Source organism: Poecilia reticulata, chromosome 3 (genome assembly GCF_904066995.2).
Source record: "Poecilia reticulata chromosome 3, P_reticulata-male-v2, whole genome shotgun sequence".
Taxonomy (NCBI): domain Eukaryota; kingdom Metazoa; phylum Chordata; class Actinopteri; order Cyprinodontiformes; family Poeciliidae; genus Poecilia; species Poecilia reticulata.
This window is the reverse complement of record NC_088832.1, coordinates 9,682,239-9,700,830: the sequence shown is the minus strand read 5'-3', so window position 1 is coordinate 9,700,830 and position 18,592 is coordinate 9,682,239. Positions and strand designations below refer to the sequence as shown.

General features: G+C 37.7%; 2 protein-coding genes across 9 annotated transcripts in view; both read left to right on the top strand.

The window, feature by feature from the left end:
• Nucleotides 1-7,325, top strand: part of myo9aa (myosin IXAa) — a 103,527-nt gene extending 96,202 nt beyond the window's left edge. For 6 of the 8 annotated variants that reach the window (XM_081605030.1, XM_081605025.1, XM_081605027.1 and 3 more), the window contains 6 exons: nucleotides 770-901; nucleotides 2,088-2,211; nucleotides 3,058-3,078; nucleotides 4,008-4,216; nucleotides 4,884-5,026; nucleotides 5,844-7,325. In XM_081605030.1, the coding sequence (XP_081461156.1) occupies nucleotides 770-901; nucleotides 2,088-2,211; nucleotides 3,058-3,078; nucleotides 4,008-4,216; nucleotides 4,884-5,026; nucleotides 5,844-6,355 (1,141 nt within the window). In that variant the 3' untranslated portion in view covers nucleotides 6,356-7,325. The remainder of the gene's footprint in view (nucleotides 1-769; nucleotides 902-2,087; nucleotides 2,212-3,057; nucleotides 3,079-4,007; nucleotides 4,217-4,883; nucleotides 5,027-5,843) is intronic. The other 2 variants (XM_008404689.3, XM_008404690.3) reach the window with 1 other exon arrangement.
• A 1,981-nt stretch (nucleotides 7,326-9,306) lies between these two features.
• LOC103462136 (secretory carrier-associated membrane protein 2-like) lies at nucleotides 9,307-17,586 on the top strand. Its single transcript, XM_008404697.3, has 9 exons — nucleotides 9,307-9,523; nucleotides 10,465-10,542; nucleotides 10,750-10,839; nucleotides 11,679-11,799; nucleotides 11,894-12,022; nucleotides 12,170-12,329; nucleotides 12,835-12,936; nucleotides 13,921-14,038; nucleotides 14,743-17,586. The coding sequence occupies exons 1-9, from the start codon at nucleotides 9,467-9,469 to the stop codon at nucleotides 14,896-14,898; spliced, it is 1,011 nt and encodes a 336-aa protein (XP_008402919.1). The 5' UTR covers nucleotides 9,307-9,466; the 3' UTR covers nucleotides 14,899-17,586.
• The last annotated feature ends 1,006 nt before the right edge of the window (nucleotides 17,587-18,592 follow it).

Here is an 18,592-nt window from a genome sequence, read left to right as displayed (position 1 = left end):
ATGACAAAAAAAGGAATAGTTCTTGAAGGCCGTGTGGATGAGTGTTGGAGATGAACCAGGTCCAGTTCAGGTTATTTATGTTGCACCAAATTACAATGGATCTCAGTTAGCAGAGCTGCTATAATTCACACAGTTACACCGAGCCCAAATTAGTCCAAATTCATTTAACAGATGCATAGTTATGTTCTGATCCCAATTACATCCAGATTATAACACATTAAAAAAACAAAATCTCCTGATAAAACAGTGGTAGTTGATAAAAAAAAAAGTTGTGTATTTAAGGAAGGGTAAGGATTAGTGTCGGTCATCTGCATCTGTGGCGACAGTGGAGTGGGACCACTCTTTTTTTTTTTTTTTTCTTAACAGAAAGAAAAACCAGTTTTCAGATCTCCCAGATTTCATCCAGTATCAACTATTTGAACATCTGTTTATCTCTCATTTGTTCTCTTTACTTTTGTTCTATAATACTGATACTTATTACACATTACAGCTACTTCCTGTCACCATAGATGGATGTAAACACTGACGATGTCTTTGACGCTAAAGGGGAAGCTGCTTTCTTGGCGGAAGTTTTCTAAATAACGTCTCTTCGGCTAAGTGTTTAATGAAACCTCAGCTGTCTAATGGAATTAGTCCTATTGAGTAAAGCTGTGCCATTACCCCTGCAGACGTCGCACGTGGTTGTTTATAAAAGCCTCTCAGTTACACGAGCGTTAAGGCCCGACTGATGAGCGATGATGTGATCTAACGGTGGATTTTCTGCTCCCAGGATCTCTTTGCAAGAGGAAACGAACCGCATGTCGGCTAATGCCCTGGCCATCGTTTTTGCTCCCTGCATCCTTCGCTGCCCGGACACCACCGACCCGATGCAGAGCGTCCAGGACATCAGCAAGACCACAGCGTGAGAACGCGCACACACACACGTTTCACAAAATACAGCTGTGGGAAAAATAAGTTTTACATGTCAAAAAAAAAATATATATATATTTTTATTATTTTTTTTTTTTATCAGATTTTAAAAGTATTTGAATTCAACTTCAAGAACTCTTGTAAATATGTCAAGGAAATATGAAATATGATCAATATTGAGGTGTGCGTGCTTAATGAAATGTCATGATGATGGTTATTTGGTTTGACCGTGTCAGAAATTCAATGATGGGAAATAATTTGTGTGAAACATAAATACCTACATTAAGTTGAATTCTTGAACTTTTGACAGATAAAATGGTCTGAATTTGAGCAATAATTTCTGTATTTTCAAACAGTTTTATTCTAGAATAGATTATGAAATGCAAGCAGTTATTAAAAAGTAAAATGATTATAGAGACTAGCACAATTTTATTTGAGACGTAACCTAAAACTTAAAAAAAAAAAAAAATCAAGTTAAAATAAAAAATGACCACATGACATTACTCTGACAACACACACCAAAATTAATCAAGTGCTTATAATTAGCTGCTCCTTTCTCGTCTTAAATCCCAAGGAGTCACAAAGGAAGTTCTTAGTTTTTTCCACATCCTTCTTTCTTTCCAACATTAACTTAATCTTTGTTTAATAAATGACAACCTGGAATCTGTTGTGCGTTTCTTTTTTCTTCTTGCACTCAGATTTAAATAATTAAATGAACGTACTAGATACAGATGATTATCATGTCCATAAACATGCTCCATTGTTTTCTAAAACAAAACAATGGAGCTGAAATCCTCCTTAGTTTTTACCGTGGATGTTAGTTGGGTTTTCTGCAAAGTGTGATGTGGACATGCATGACTCTGAGGAAAATGATGGAGAGAGGATGTTCAATTTAATTAATCTATTCCATGTGAGAACAATGAGGCACCAATCCAGCCTAGCCAGATCATCAGATAGATAAAAATAAGGACAGATGAACGGGAAGAGACTAAAGGTGAAGTCAGTAGTCAGTAGCAGCTTCGTGTTACATGTGTCTAAATGCTGATGAAATGACTTGCATCATGTTGTTTGTTCAGTAAAATAACGTTATATATATATATTTTTTTTGTAGAGATGAATCGGTGTTCATATTGTTTACCCAGTTATTCAGAGGTTTTTCTTTTCACCTCACTGTGCAGGTGTGTGGAGCTCATCATTTGTGAACAGATGACTAAGTACAAAGTTCGCCTAAAGGACATAAATACGCTGGAGTTTGCTGAGAACAAGGCCAAGTCGAAACTGAGCCTCATTCGTCGATCGATGGTGAGATCAAGCAAGATGATCGATCTGTGAACACGTCTGCCTGACGTATGATAATTAATCCATCATAGTTCTCAGCTTCTTTCCTCTTAAAGCTTACGTCCTTTACTCTAAACCTGCATTGACAGATGTGAAATATATCAGCATATGCTACTGAGGTTTAGATCAGTAAATCATCATTTTGTGTTGACCTTTTTGTTCCTTGTCCTATTTTATGAAATGTCTGGATTAAGTTAAGGAGAGTTATCGTACTTTGCACAATAATCTGTATAGACGCGTTGCATGTTTGGTTACATCATGTCCTTTTGCCCCAACGTTGGAGGGCAAAAAGATGATTTTACTTGACATCCATAGCTGCGCTGGAATAAATAATTTTATTAACAAATTCAAACCTGGAGATGTAGTTATTAATTTAGTGCAGCAAAAGGAAAGTAACATAATGCAGAAGAAACGTTGAAGACCAACTCAAATCCACTTACATTCTTCTTTTTCTCAAGCGATATTCTGTTGCATTATTTTAAGGTTAAATTAGTATTATGCAGTCAAGGGGCCGACTCCGATTATATTTGCTTAATGCTTCTTGTATGAAAAACGTCTTTTCTGAATTTAGGTGAAGGTTGGAGTCTAATCAGAAAAGTGGAGGGAGATTTTTTTTTTTCACATTCCTTTCTCCGAAACAAAGTGTGAACAAAGATCACCACTTGCTTTCCCCCCATCTAGCTTCTTTAATTTTTGATTTCGTTCATTTGATTTCTAAATGGAAGCATATTTTCTGTTCACTTCTTCTTGAGAAACTAGAGAATAATAACAAAAAAAAAACTTGAATTCTTTTGTTGCTTTTCCTTAAAGCTGGCCAAAACATCCAAGACGGTAAAGTTGGTGTGCAAATCTTCCCTGTGGTGCAGTAATGTTAAGTTGTTTACATATATATTATAGACTTCATGTAGTCCAGTTACTCTATGTGAAAATGTATTGCTGCTGTTTCTGAGGGATAAAAAGTGTTGAGATAACAGAATCAAAGCTACTTTTATTTATTATTCTATTAAATCATTCTAATAAATCCAAGATTTAGTTCATCTCTAAAATATTTCAGGGTTAGTTGTTTTACTGTGTTATTGACCTGGTTTGCTAAAAACGAGCTGACGTATCCAGATACTTCTGGTGACATCACAAAAGGCAAAAGACAATAAAAAGGTTTGAATGAGAACATAAATTTTTTACTTTTATTCATTTTCTTTTTCTTTTTACATTCCTGTTTTTAATATTAATCCATAAAACGTGCTTAGTTGTATATTATGCATCTGAAAAAAAAGTTTCTTATAGAAAACTACATGATTTTCAGAAACATTTGACAAAATTAGATTACCAAAGATCTTCAGAAATAATTTCTAACCAGCTTTTATCAGAATTAAATGGTACAGTTAATGTTTTCTGCAACAACTCATCAGATTCAGACATATAAAGATGAAGCCCTTGCGACGCAAAATGCAAATGACTCACAATCTGTTACTAAATTATTACCAATCCAGGCTGATCAGCTCCGTTCCTGTGCCTCTTGTGATGTCACCAACCAAAACACACAAATGGCACAATAACCAGAATGTTTTCAATTAGGATGTTTTTCCAAAATGTTGTGTGTTGTGAATTCCTGCGTGGAAATCCATACTCCCTTCCTCTGCTGTTTTTTTTTATTTTTTTTTATTTTTTTATTGTCTGTGTTCAGTGGTCGATAAACAAAAAATACACTACTGGACAGCATCTTTAAGGCCGTGTGTTTGTGCTGCTGATGTGATCCTCAGGGAAAAGGTCAAGCGCATCGGCTGACCTACCACATGCCGTCGCCTCCGCCCAGTCCTCGGCTGCCGTTCAGAGCCGACGCAGCGAGGGAGGAGAGTGGTGGCGAAGAGGGGGCAGAGTCACTCGTGGAAATCTCTGAGCACCAGCAGGCCGCCATGCAGCAGGAGGACAGAGTGCTGACAGAGCAGATTGAAAACCTGCAGAAGAAGAAGTTGGTCTTATTTTGGATCACTGGTTAATGACCCAGAACAGACTAGACCAGGGGTGTACAAACTTTTTTGTCACGTGGGCCAAAATTGTCAGCTCAAAACTCAGGCAAAGCAAATATAATTTTAAGATTTAAAATCACCAAAAACTTTTTTTTTTCTACCTACTCAACAACAAATTGGGCATGAGCTGTTTTAATAAAATAATTAGATTTTTTCTCTTTTTAGGAATCGGATTTTTTTTCTTTGCTCATTTGAAGAAAACTGAAAAATATTTTGTCTTCTCAGCAATAAAAACAGGATCAGCCTTAGTTTGAAAACACTTGCTGGATTTAGGCAAGTTGCAATACAGCTATTAAAAGCACATTTTGGTGCACAAAGGCATAGTTTAAATAACTCAATGAGTAGATGGGGCTACATTTACCATGAAAATAAAGAAACCAGAAAGCTTGGAAAAGATGATAACTTTTAGTTGCGTTGAACATTTTTCAAAGTAGCTTTTGATTTAAAAGTCAGAGCTTTGTCCAACTGCATTCTCAAATTGTCCGCAAAAATAAATGGCTCCACTTTGAACACCCTTGGATTAGGCACTCTCGGTATAGAATAAAGAACAAATAATTTATTTGTTTGTGATGATGTTTGCTCATGTTCCTGGTGAAATGTTCATAACAGAGAGGAGTTGACTGTGGAGATGCTGGCACTGGAGCCGCGAGCTTCAGATGACGAGACCCTGGAGTCTGAAGCCTCCATCGGTACGGCTGACAGCTCAGAAAACCTCAATGTGGATTCAGAGGAAACCATTTCCGACTTCTCTGGTATGTCATTTTGCAGCAAAATCAAAAAATAATCGTACTGCAGCTTGCATGTTTTCATAGTGTAAGGCTGTGTGGCAGCCACCCAGCTCAAGGTTTTGGGCAGAGTTCGAGGTTTTCTGTCCAGATCACAGTGAAAACTTGTCGAAACGAAATAAACGGAAAACGAAATAAACGGAAAACGAAATAAACAAAAACGTACCTTGCTGTTTTCACCGCAGGAATGTGATGCATAATGATGCATCTTTGTTTCTTTAACCCAGCAAACAAGCATTTAAAATCCTGCTGACAGTCGTTTTTGGCACTTCTTGGCTGCGGGATCCAGTCAGGTACAAAACAAACAAGCAAAAAAAAAAAAAACTAATTGAAAACTACAAATACTTTTAAATCAAAACGAAAAAAACAAAACATTTATAAACAACCAACAGAGTGTATATAAAAACAAACATCTGTAAATTAGAGTTTAGATTTATGGCCCAGACCCTGAAATTTGGCCCTGCTCCTCTCCTATCAGTCACACATCCCAGATGATTTGCTCTTGACTCACCCTGCGGTTACAACAAGCTTCAAAATGGAGCTAGTAGACGGTAAGCAAAAGCTAGAGTTGTGAAAAGATACTTTACTTAAGAATCAAATTATGGTCTAAAAATAAAGTCTGAATTAAAATATGTCTGGTTTACTTCAGGCACGGACTTGTAATTAAAATGAATTAGTTGAGTCGGATTGGACTCGAACACAACGCCTGGGTCCAATTTAAATGAATGATTTCTAACCATTTACGGCTCCTTACAGAGTATCTGACCTTCTGGTGTCATTTCAGAGAGAGGTCCAAGGATCTCCTCCCCATGGCCTCGCAGACCCGACAGGAAGGACTCCCGACGACGCGCCCCGCCCCAACGGCAGCCCGATTCCCTGGACTCGGCCGACTCTTATTCCACCGTCTCCTCCTACTCCTCCTCATCGCACTTCCACCCGTCGTCCTCTTCGTCTTCCTCCTCCTCCGCCGCCACTCGCCGCTTTCGTTTCCACTCCAAGGCTCCTGCGGTGGGCTCCAGCCTGGCCCGCTCCCAGGCCCCGCCCCTGAACGCGTCTCAGTCCTCTCGGTCGGACAGCTTTGACGGCAGCCTGACGGGGGAGCAGGACGACGCCTACGACGAGAGGCCGCAGTTCACCAGCCGCGGCACTTACAATCCAGAGAAGGGCAAGCAGAAACTCAAAGGTGCCAGACATTCTGCCTCGAGGAACATCAGAGACGGTGGCGGGCCTGGCAGGGATCCTCCGGACATACCCCAGCACCTTGTATTGTATGGTAGTAATGAATTCATGGTATGAAGGACGCAGGAACACCAAAGCACTCATACCTTCGGCCTCTGTTTGTTGAAGACGGAGGGAGGCAAGAAGGGCGCGACTGCCACCATGCTTTCACAGTACAGTGCCTTGGCAGCTCTGTCCTCTGCACCACAAGGGGCGAGACTGAGCAGCAGGACAGGGAAAAGGGAATGTTGGAATATGGAAAAAAAAAAAAAAACTTATCAGAGAATGTTACAGTTAGAGACCTAAAGATTTATATTTCCTCTTAACGGGCAAAAACCCACACTCCCATCAGACATCGCCAATGTTCACTGGACTCTAAGCTCCTAAATATTAGCTTCTTAATCGGTTTACAGTTTAAAACAATCAGTGTCAGCAGTGGACACTCTTATTACAAGACTTTTTTTTTTTCTTATTTAATAAATTTTATTATCACAGAAATGCTTTATGGCCTATAATATACAGGTATAAATACTGTACAAAGCTGGAACACCTGCCCCTGCTGGGTAGTTGAAGTATAATATTTATCTTTTTTTTTTTTCTTTTTTTTTTTGAGTATCCTGGGTCGGGATGTTCATATTTTGAGCATGTGCAGATCAAGACTGGACGTATGAGTGTGAAAGACAAAAACCACTTCATGTGTTTTAAGTTTGTGCTGCTTCCCCACACAAACCCGCCGCCCCTCACTAACAGGGTGAAATGCCGCTACCAATTGAAGGGACCAAGTCAGCTGGTGTGTATTCCAGCCAATGGGATCCCAGCTTTTTAGGAATGTCAGACCGCCTACAGGATTTTTGCATTCGACTGTTTTACAGCCGTACAACATGAGTAATGTACTGTACAGGCCTTATGTACGGCATAGCAGACAAATGCAACTGTTACTCATCCACTTCCTGTGTCTGGAGCATTTTGGTCAATAGCAACCAAGAAAGAGTATAAAATCACATCGTCTTCTGTCTTTATTAAAGAATCTGCTTGTATTTAAGGACAATTTTTTCTGCTGTTGCATTTCTCCAGCTCATGCATCAAGTCAAACTTGTTTTTCTAATTGCACAAATCGGCACATAATTCCCCTTAACTTTTTCACACCTCAAGAAGAAGAAAGACATAATGGGAAATATCCTGATCAAGATTATTGAGGCTGGTATTGCAAAATATCAGTAAAAGACCTCAGTGGAATGTAGTTTGTTAAATATCTAATGCATCATCTATGTTTAAGAATCATCACTCATAAAAGTAGATATGGTACTTCGGTATCAAGTCTCATTTTGTCAAACATACTTTTTAAATAAATTTCCATAAAGAAATGGTGAGAATCTTCAAAAACACCTGCTCAAAATGGAACAAGGTACATTTCTCCAGATGTTGGTAATTGGAGTCTATATATATATATATATATATATATATATATATATATATATATATATATATATATATATAATTTTTACCATGTGTTTAAAGAAAACTGTTCAAGATGCATAACTGTACACCCATGATGAATGACACTGATGTGTATGTTGAGCTGTACTTATCTCCTATTTATGGTTCCACAAAGGTGACACCTGGGTAAAAGGTGCAAACAGCCTCACAGGAAATGCAGTTTCAGTACTTCCTCAAATCGCATAGCATCTACCATTTTTGTTTCTGATTTATTTTATTTTATAAGTGGCTTTGAATATCAGAAAAATAACTGCTGCTTTTAGTTTACAGAGAATAGTTTTGACTTTTTTGTTTATATTTCCTGCTGTTTACCCAGTGAGAGCTTTTGGGTTTAATCTAAATCTGTCGGTGCCATTCATCTCTTCTGACTTTTTCTCTCCATCTGCTTACTGGAAATGAAACAAGACTGCATCTGTGAAGCTTTTCCTTTGGATAAACAGGTTGTCCTTCAAGTTTCTTCACTGGCTGGTCCATTGTGAAACGTTCAGTTCACACATTATTTTTGTTCTAAATGGGAAACTATATAAATAACAAGAATTATTACATTTTATTATTTTTTGGAACCCTAGTCTAGATAATTAGAACACAACGTCGGAGAATTTGTCTTTTTTTCCACCTTTAGAGAGTGGTGTTCTATTAATTTAATTTGTATCAAATGGCCCATTCAAAAATGACTACAGCATTGTTTTGAAAACCTCTTTTATGTGAAAAATATACTTTAGCATGATCTTGAAAAAGATGCATCTGACTGAACCGCAAGACTTGACCCACGAAACCAAAGTGGAAATATTGGATAATAATCCGCGGTGTTTGTAGGAAACCCTAAAGAACCATATCGCAGCAAACTCATCATGCCAGTTACTGTCAAGCACGGTGTTGGAAGGGTCATGCTTTGGGCTTGTTCTGTAGCCACAGAACCTGGTCTCTTTGGATTCAGTTATCCATAATAATCCAGTATACTTCCGCATATTCCGGAATTAAATGGGAGAGCTTTTTGTCTGGGAGCTGGAATTCGGCCATGCAAGCAAAGCGCCACAGAAGAATGATCCAGAATTCCTCCACAAGACAGAACTCACTGGGAAAACCTTTCAGGTAATTCTACTTTGTAGGGGAAAAGTAAAATATTCAGTCATTGCTTTATCAACTTGGCTTTCTTTTTTTTTTTATTTACCCCTTTTATAACTTTTATAATGTCCTGATATTCAGCGCCTTCTAAAATGAATGACCACACATTTTTAAACATCGGGTTGACGCTGTAGGTGAAAGACATTACATGGAACAATGAAAATGTGTTCAGGATAGTAACGGTTCAGATTACATTGGAGTCTCGCGGCGGGGGGAAACTGACCCTAAATTTCAGATTAATGCGCATGTTCTCGCATTCAAAGTGTTTTCAAACACTGCTCACGCCCCGACTCGCATTTCGAGACAAACATGAGCCAGCAGACTGTCACGAGAAGCGCACATTTGAAACCAATTTGCATCATTTCTATAAATAAAGCTGGCCTAATTGATTAGAAATGACTCGAGGGCAACCTCCTGTAGACGTTGCTCGCCTATCGCAGTACGCATGCGCGGACTGAACCCGACGTCACGGAGGGAGCAGGCAGGAGCCGCTCGGGGAAGAGTTCGGGACCTGTCGTATTTTTTTCCCTCACGCAACAAAAATAAATTTATCCGTTCCTGTTCACGATGTCGGGACTTGACAGCAACCCGTTCGCTGACCCGGTGGACGTGAACCCCTTCCAGGTGTGTGTACGATGTAGCTTTGTGACTTTTGGCAGGTTTGAATCAGGTGTAAGGTGAGGAGTGAAAGAGAAAACCTGTTTGGTTGGTTGCTGGGTTCGGCCATTAGTATTTCCTGGCCAAGAATTTCTATAAGAGGTCGGACACGTATTCAGTTAAATGTAGGGCACTTTATCTTTATCATTCAAGTAATTAAGGAAATGTTTTTTGCTTTTACATTAGCTTCCTCTCGGTTTAACTCACCTGAGCAGGTGAGGGGAATCATTAGCAGGTGTTTGCAAACATTCAGACGTAATATCTTCTCCACGTCCCTGAGTTTCTTTTTTCTTTTTAAAGCATTCTGTAAACAGGAACTCTACCAATTCCTCGAGCGTTAGTTTTGTTAACTTTAGTGTTTTTCTCATTGCGTTTTTAACGCCCTGAAAAATAAGGCGAATGATTGGAGACGTATTTTCTTAAAGGTAAACCCTCTCACTTGCTCAATCTAATGAAATAATTACAGCAACCACAACAAGCCTATTACTGGGCCTCCATCCACGTGAATTATTAATCTGCAGTGAAATGGTTCAGGATTGAAATGCTCCTCTTGGATTACTGCATTGCACCGATTAGGCAAGGCGCTTGGTAAACTCGCTTTTATGCTGCTAAACTATCCCTGACCTCTCTGGACTCACCTTGACTGCTGAATGTATTATTGAAATTTGTACAGATATGTTAGAAGATTCTATTAAAGTCCTGAAATTTGTAAGTTGGGGCCTTCATGGATCAGACTTGTTTATCCAGAACATCTTGACAGGCTTAATTGGCGAGAGATCTTGGAAGTCTACAAGCTCACATGCCCATTGGTAGAGGCCACTTTCACTCGCTTTATGCATTACTAGTGTATAAATTGTTATATCTATATTAACTTTATGTGTTATTATTTTATTTTTTGCCTTTCCCAGGATGCATCAGTCACACAAGCCATCAGCGGGGTCAATGAAAGCACCGGAGAGTATAACCCGTTCACCGCAAATCAAATGGTGATCTTTAGATAATTAAATATTTTGTTTAATATATTTATTTCGAACATGAGCAAGGAATGCAAAAGAGACATTTTTGTACCACAATAATCTTAACATGCTCACAAAGGAAATATAGTTACAGATGTAAGGTCGTTTATTTAGATCAATTGTGTGTCTAGGTTTTTTTCAAACAATAGTTTTTTGTTTTTTTTATTCGTCCCACAGGGAAAGTACACTGGAACAACCATCCCAGTCTCTAAAACCTCCTCATCCCAACCTGCTGTACTTCCGACTTCTGTGGAGCAAAGTCCACAAGTAAGTGGTGGGAAAACAATAGGAAAATTTTGGGCGTCGCTGTGTTGGGAATGTTTTCCACAATGAAATCAAAAGCTTAAATCATCTAAAGTTTACTGGGCTGCCCATGACAACTTAAAATGGTTAAGTGTTTGATCATTCTGGGTACCTATGATTTCTCTTTAGTATGAATGGAGTGTTAAGGTCTTTGTAGATGAAGGAAAAATACATCAAGAAAACTGGCAAAAAGGCAAAACTTCTGCTAAGTCAGAAGTTTACTGAAAACATTAGACATTATTTTGCTCCAACAAATCCCAGATGTCCTCTAAGATTTAACTGGCAAATGTACGAGACGCGTATTTGGATATTTTCCAAAGTGTAGTGGGCTTTTCCTCGTTTAAATATCAGAAATTATGGGATATTTTAAAGGTTTTGGTTTAGCTTTATTGTACATTAGATGTATATATTTTGACCTGTCGGTTGGCATCAATAATGTCAGCTGTATATACCAAGTTCTGTTGTATAACTGTACTTCCAAGCTTTAGTACAATAAAAAAGTATCCTTGCAAACAGAATTCAATTTATTTCTATGTCACCAATTCACAACACTTCACAATGAGGTCAAGTTCTGTTTATTACTCAGAATGGTTTAAAAAGGTTTTCTAAGGAAATAGTCAAAACCTTATAAAGTTCAGAGTTTGAGTTCTTTGTATTTATCTAACATCCATTATCAGCTAAACTCAGCAGTAATAAAACCTAACCTTAACATGAATCTGAAGTTATTTGGGTTGCTTTCTGCTGGGCCTTTTCTTTTGAAGAGCGCTAACTTGTTTGTCACTGACTTGTCTGCTGTGCATCAGGCTACGGCAGCAGCTGCTCAGGCCAACCTGGTCAAGCAGCAGGAGGAGCTGGAGAGGAAAGCCGCAGAGCTGGAGCGAAAGGAGCAGGAGCTGCAGAACAGGAGCAACAGAGACCCAGGAGGTAAAGCTCTGCACATGTTTTCTGGAGTTGCACTGAGAAAATGCTTTAGTATGAGCATCAGTTCCACCCTCCTGTGTTAATATCTGTTTCTCAGCTAAAGAAAACAACTGGCCGCCTCTTCCAAGGTTCTTTCCCATAAAGCCATGCTTCTATCAGAACTTTGAGGAGGATATCTCAGAGGAGTACCGCAGAATCTGCAAGAGAATGTACTACCTCTGGATGTGTATGTAGCCTGCATCTCTATATGCCTTCACCCAAAACCCAAAGAGATGATTTTTAAAAATATATGTATATATAGGAATAAGTCATTCATGTGTTAAAACTAATGGATGTATTAAATATTCTCCTGTTTTCTTGTGAATCACCACAGTCCACAGCGCCACCCTGTTCCTCAACATCCTGGCTTGCCTGGCTTACTTCACCGCTGATGCTGCTAAAGGTGTGGACTTCGGTCTGTCCATCCTGTGGTTCATCCTCTTCACCCCCGTGTCTTTCGTCTGCTGGTACAGGCCGGTCTACAAAGCCTTCAGGTACAGATTTACGTTCAGCACTGGATCCAAGTAATGGTGAAAGAGAAGTAAATGTGTAATGAAAAACCTTTGTGAATGCTTTATGAATATTTTTCAAGTATGAACATGTATGTGTAGCATTTTAGTAGCTTGACTTCACTTCTTTAATGCTAACCAATTAAACTTGTAAGTATTAAATAAAGACATTGTAGCTTTTTTAAAAGACATGCAGTTAGAGGACAAACATTGCATAGCTGTGCTTGTGTACTATTGCTATTACAAAAGTATTCCCACTCAAGTTGTTCTCTTGCTTTTAGAGTTTAAGCTTATTATCTGACTGCAAATGACTGGTGCTTAACCCACCGTTTTTATAGTTGAAGAGTTGTGACATTGAGTGCTGAGACTCTTCTAGCAACTACTGGTTCCTAAGCACTTTCTGCCTTTTTATGTGTTTCCGTAATATGAAAGTTGAACTTTTAAATGTTATACAACACTTACTATGTCTGTTTTTCTTTTTCATCCACAGGTCTGACAGCTCCTTCAGCTTCTTTTTCTTCTTTTTTGTTTTCTTCTTCCAAGTGGCAGTGTACATTATCCAATCAGTGGGCATTCCCTCATGGGGAAACAGGTGAGTGTAGTGCTGGTAGATTTTCATTCACATTTGTTCTCCAGTATGTATGAGCATGATGATGTGCGTAGGTTTGTAATAGTGCATGCACAACTCACAGCTGAGTGTTTTGGTGGTTATTTCTTTCCTGTGTTCTACTCTCTTGCATATCTTTGACAGATTCCTGTTGACCTATCTTGTGTGCGGTGCTTTTTTTTGTAAGTGCACAGAGCCTTTCTTCTTGGGTTTATTTTCAACATCATGTTGTGTATTACCGTATTTTCCGCACTATAAGGCGCACCATGGCCTATTTTAAAACTTTTTTCGTATATGAGGCGCATAGAATAGAATGCGCCTTATAGCATAGAATTGCCTATTTGTTCCGTACTCTTATTACACATCCACATTTGTAAAGAAGTGGTCCTCGAGTGCTTTATATAGTAGTCTGCCCCAGTCATTGTTTCACTCACGGTGTTGGTGTTGCGATATTGTGCCCAACTGCTTTCTGGGTAACACAGACCAACCGACACACTGCCACCGCAGTCTCCGTCTCTCTTCCCCCGCCCCTCCGCTGGCTTTAAATGTATTTATCAAACTTTATTAACAAACCAGCGTTCTGACAACTATCCCAGCATGCACCGCGCGCTTCTTCTTCTACGGGGAAAAATAAAGTCGGCGGTTTCTTACTGTAGTTGCTAGACCTGTTGTGGCTCAATATTGGTCCATATATAAGGTGCACTGGATTATAAGGCACGCTGTCGGCTTTTGAGGAAATTGAAGGTTTTTAGGTGCTCCTTACAGTGTTGAAAATACGGTAATTCTTGAAAGCCTTTTTCATCTTCTGTTCTTTCGAGTTTCATATTTTCCTAAGTATCAGCGGGGATAGCTTGGATGCTAGCCAACCCAGCATTTAGTTGGAGCATTTATTTTTAAACATGTGTAGCATTGACTGTAGAGGAAAATTTCAAACACGTGGTCATGTTTCTTTGTCGTTGGTTTATACAGTGGATGGATCTCATCAATTAGCATGATTCGTACAAACTTGGCAGTTGCCGTGGTTATGATGGTAGTGGCTGGTTTTTTCACCGTCAACGCTGTTTTGGGTGTCATCCTGCTGAAAATGGTAAGTTACCCATTTTTTACATTGCAGGTGTTATTATATTTCATACAGTTGTGCTTAGACCTCTACAAAACAAAGTGGACGTAGACTTGAGTCTTAATGGTAGGCTAATTATATTGAAGAAATTCTACCAACCAAATAAGTTGATTTTTCAGGTCACTAAATGAAATAAATTTGATCGTTTTACAACCCAAACAAAAGTCTATCTCCTGCAGTTTGGCTATACACCATTATTCTGGTGGCTACAGAATAATGTAGCCACAAGGGGTTTAATTCACCATTGAGATGACTTAAAACGCACCATAGCAACCAAAGAAAACATTAGAAATGCATTATGTTGCTTAAGAATGGGCATATAAGTACATCTTAAGTTTGAGCATCTAAATTATGGATTCAGTACAGTTTTGGGAGAAAGTGGTCTGGCTGAACAGGACCACTGTCAGAGTCTTTTGGTATCTGCTAAGAGTTCAGGACAACTTCACTGCTCTAAGGAGCTAATTTTTGTTTTGGCTTTTTTTTTCTTTTTTGTCATAAGTCAAATTTAATTGAACATAATTTTTAGAAGCAGCAAGAAGGGTTAAAAACATCCAAAGGGGTGAATACCTTTTTGTTGCCGTGTATTTTGTAAATGTCATGCAAATTAAATGTTGACTTTTATGAAATGTATTTTTCTGAATAACCTATATTAGTCATAATTCCCACCCCAGGTCCACTCCAAGTACAGAAATACAGGCGCGAGCTTCTCCAAGGCTCAGCAGGAGTTTTCCCAGGGAGTCCTGACCAACCGCACCTTCCAGAGCGCCGCTGCTAGCGCCGCCACCTCTGCTGCCCAGGGCGCCTTCAGCGGTAACCAAGGGAATTAAACTGCTTCAGAAAAATACCTGGAGCACTCAGGCTAGTGTTTTCTAACCAAGAAGCCATGACTTAATGTCACGGTTAGTCGTTTGGAACAGACCTTTGATAATTTTACAGAAATTTGCCAAAAGAACAATGAGAAACTCACAAAACGGCGTGGATAAATTCTGTCTCAAACACAGCTAAAACAAGAATGTTGATGCAAGCAGTGCCTTGAACATGGCCTGGTAGTTTTGACATTTGAGACTGCCTTTTATCAGTGTGCAATATGTTTGAATGTGCAACCAATTTCTTTGGTTTAAAACAAATTAGCTGAGCCAAAATGAGGCCTTAAGAACAAATCTGATATTAGTAATGAGTTGAGCTTCACAATATAAGTATGCAGAACTTCTAAAGCAGGCCAACCATCATTCTGATCTGAGCATTTGTACTTATAGAAACTATGCACCAAGTTTTTTTTTTTGTTATAAATTTTCTGTTACTGTTTTTCTGCTCTCTAAATTTGGTGGGGTTTTTTTGTTGTTTTTTTGTTCATATGACATGTACGCTGATGACTAATGAAGGTGATGGGATGAAGGTTTGTCTTTGTTCGCTTTTAATTGGTTTGCTGAGTTTTGATGCAACGTGTCTAAAAGGGTAAATGAAGATGTGATTTTTGAGGGGGCTGCTAAGTTTTTATTTAATATTTACTTGTGAAGGAAACATCTGTTTTCAGTCATAACTGAGCCTTCCTGTAATTACAAAGTAATGCATTCAGGTTTGGTGCAAAATTACTGATGAATACTAGATGGTCTTGCATTAGTGAGCTGAAAAAAAAACAGAATACTTACAGGGCACATAGTAAATATTAGCTAGTTACTTCATGGTTATTAGGATTTATAAGACTTGGCATGCAATTGTATGTAAAAGTCATGACTTCTATATTTATGTATCATGTTTGTGTCTTTTTAACTAGTTTAAAAACTTTTTAATATGATTGTATGTCTGTGGAAGGATTGTGTTGTAGTTTCCTGTTATGATCAAAATGTGTTGTACATATGTTTATTTAAACTATATTTACTGGATGGGCATGTGTTGGAAAATAGTTGTGCTTGAATAAGCAATAAACATTGATTTAAACTAAAGAATTTACTTTCTTGCCAACAATGGTGGAGGAAGTACGCAAAAAATTTACTTAAGTAAAAGTACCACATTAACATTTTACTTAAGTAAAAGTAAAAAAAAAGTACTGGCTTTTAAAAATACTTGAGTATTAAAAGTAAAAGTACTTGCTGATTAATACCTAATTGCTAATATTAAGTGTATCGATCGTATTTAATTTTAATACATCATTAATGTGCCATTTTAATGAACAATGCCACAGATAAAGCATGTTTTTATTGTGTTTACTCTGTAACATAGTTTTGTAACTTAGATATTTTATTCTATGCATCATAATTTCAGGAATGGAAACATCTTGTCTCCTGTCCTAATATAGCATGAACTTCACTTATTTTTGCCACTAGTGGCTTTTATTTTGAAAGAAATCCAACAGGCAGTGGAGGACGTGGAACTAAGGAGCCACGTAGCAGAGTTGTAGTCTAGACCACCGAGCCTAAGACCAAGACCAACACCCGGCGCTACATGACACAATAAAATTAAGTTTACCTATCAAAATTGCTTCTCAAATTGGATCAGAAAGATCCACATTCCCATAAAACACTTAGTTATTAAATACTAACAGCTGAAATAAATGTAACCAGTATCAATTCAAACTCTTTATTCTGCTTTGTTTCCATCTCTGTGCCACAATCCGCAGAGGTCTCCTATTCAGGCTTTAGCGGGAACACCAACCGATCAGTGAATTCTCTGATCAGTTAACAAGTCAGTCAACACTAGATTCATTTGGACGTTTTAGCTCAATAAAGATGAACGACGAAAGCCCACAGAGAGAAATGGATGTGAGGCCTAAGGTTTCTTTTTGGACAAAAGTGAAAAAAACATTGTCCAACAAAGTTCATCCTGGTCAAAGAAGCCCAGATTACAAAAAGAGAAACTTTTTCAGTGAACTTCTGTGAGAAGTGATTGAAAAGGCTGCAGATGGACCAACTCTGCATCTTGTCTCTTTTGTGATATATTCACAAACATTTTTTTAAAAACCTTGGACATTTCCAAATACTTTTGTCTTCCAAACCATTGAAGTCTGTATTCTATACCATATATTAATTCTAGTGTAAAATATTTTAAAGTTAATGTATTTAATATATTCTTAACATAATTTTGAAACAAAACTAAATTCTAAGTCCACAGGAAATGTAGTTGTATAACACAAAACACTTAGTTTGAAAGTAGCTCATGCAAAGTTCTGTAAAAATTAAACCATTCTACAACCAATTTGCAGACTTTATTTTGCAATTTAAGACCATAAATTGACATGTCATCTAGTCTTTATAACTAACCTTTACTATTATGTATTAAGAGCTAAACATATTCTTGAGCTTGCTAATGTTGATCTTCTGTAGATCACAACTAATTTATTGCATTTTACTATAGAAATTTTCAATGTATAAATTAAAGCAGTCTTGACTCTAGACTTTGAAGTCAAATACACAATTTTGTTAAGTTATTACTATAAGATGGAACGTTAAAAAAATACTTTTGAACATGAATCATAGTTGCTTGTTTCTGTATTTATCATCAAAAATAATTTCCCAGAGTGCTGTGGTACCGCTGTTCTATCACACCCATTTCATACCGGACCACTTACAGCACCGATGTTAACGCTATAAAATGAACGCTCTCTATGGTGGTATCACCCATGGAGGGATTTCTTTATTTAAATGGGTTCATTTTTCAGAGGGCTACAAAGTGAGGGTATGGTGATTTTATTAATTATTTTTTTATTTATTTCTTTTTTATTTATTTATTCATTCATTTCATTTAGTACAAAAAAAACAACCTAACACGTTTTTTTGATATACTAAAATATACATCTCAATCCATATGTATTTCAAAATCTTAAAACAAAATGAAATGAAAGGCAGCAGAAAGAAGAAAAAAATCTTATAATATCTGCCCATTTTTTCTCAACTCTGAATCAAAACAGGGGGAAAAATGGTTATCTTCTGCAACAAAAAAAACAAAGTCAGTCGTCTATCTCAATTAAAGAACGTTAATATGAGCTCACTTTATACTGTTTCATACTTCTTCAAGAATCCAATCTTTGACAATCTCTTAAACATGTACAATGATTTGGCATTTTTAACATCATTTTGTAGGTCATTCCACAATTTGACTCCTTGAATAGAGGTACATCGTTCTTTCAAACTGGTTCTGAATTTGGGTTTCTTAAAAATCTGTATCCCCTTAAGATTATAACAGCTCTCTCTCTTTGCAAAGAGTTTTTGGATGTTTGAGGGTAATGTGTTTAGGTGTGCCTTATACATAACTAACAAAATATTATAATCAACTAAATCATAGAATTTCAATAGCCTCAATTTACAAAACAATATATTGGATGGATATTTGCCATGTTTTCGGGTGATAACTCCCTTACATGTTTATAAGAGTGATTTTCTGTTGTCCTTCCATGGAAGCGGGCAGGTTTCAAACGGAAATAAAACACTTTTTAATAAGTTGCTGCTTTGACACGATTACAGAACTGCCAAAACATATAAATACAAGACAAAGTGAATCACAGCAACGTCATCAGCCAGTGTAACG

Coding starts and splice junctions, on each gene's coding strand:
- LOC103462136 (XM_008404697.3), top strand. CDS start 9,467: ATGTCGGGACTTGACAGCAACCCGTTCGCTGACCCGGTGGACGTGAAC. Junction 10,840..11,678: donor CTGTGGAGCAAAGTCCACAA/GTAAGTGGTGGG, acceptor GCTGTGCATCAG/GCTACGGCAGCAGCTGCTCA. Junction 11,800..11,893: donor GAGCAACAGAGACCCAGGAG/GTAAAGCTCTGC, acceptor TCTGTTTCTCAG/CTAAAGAAAACAACTGGCCG.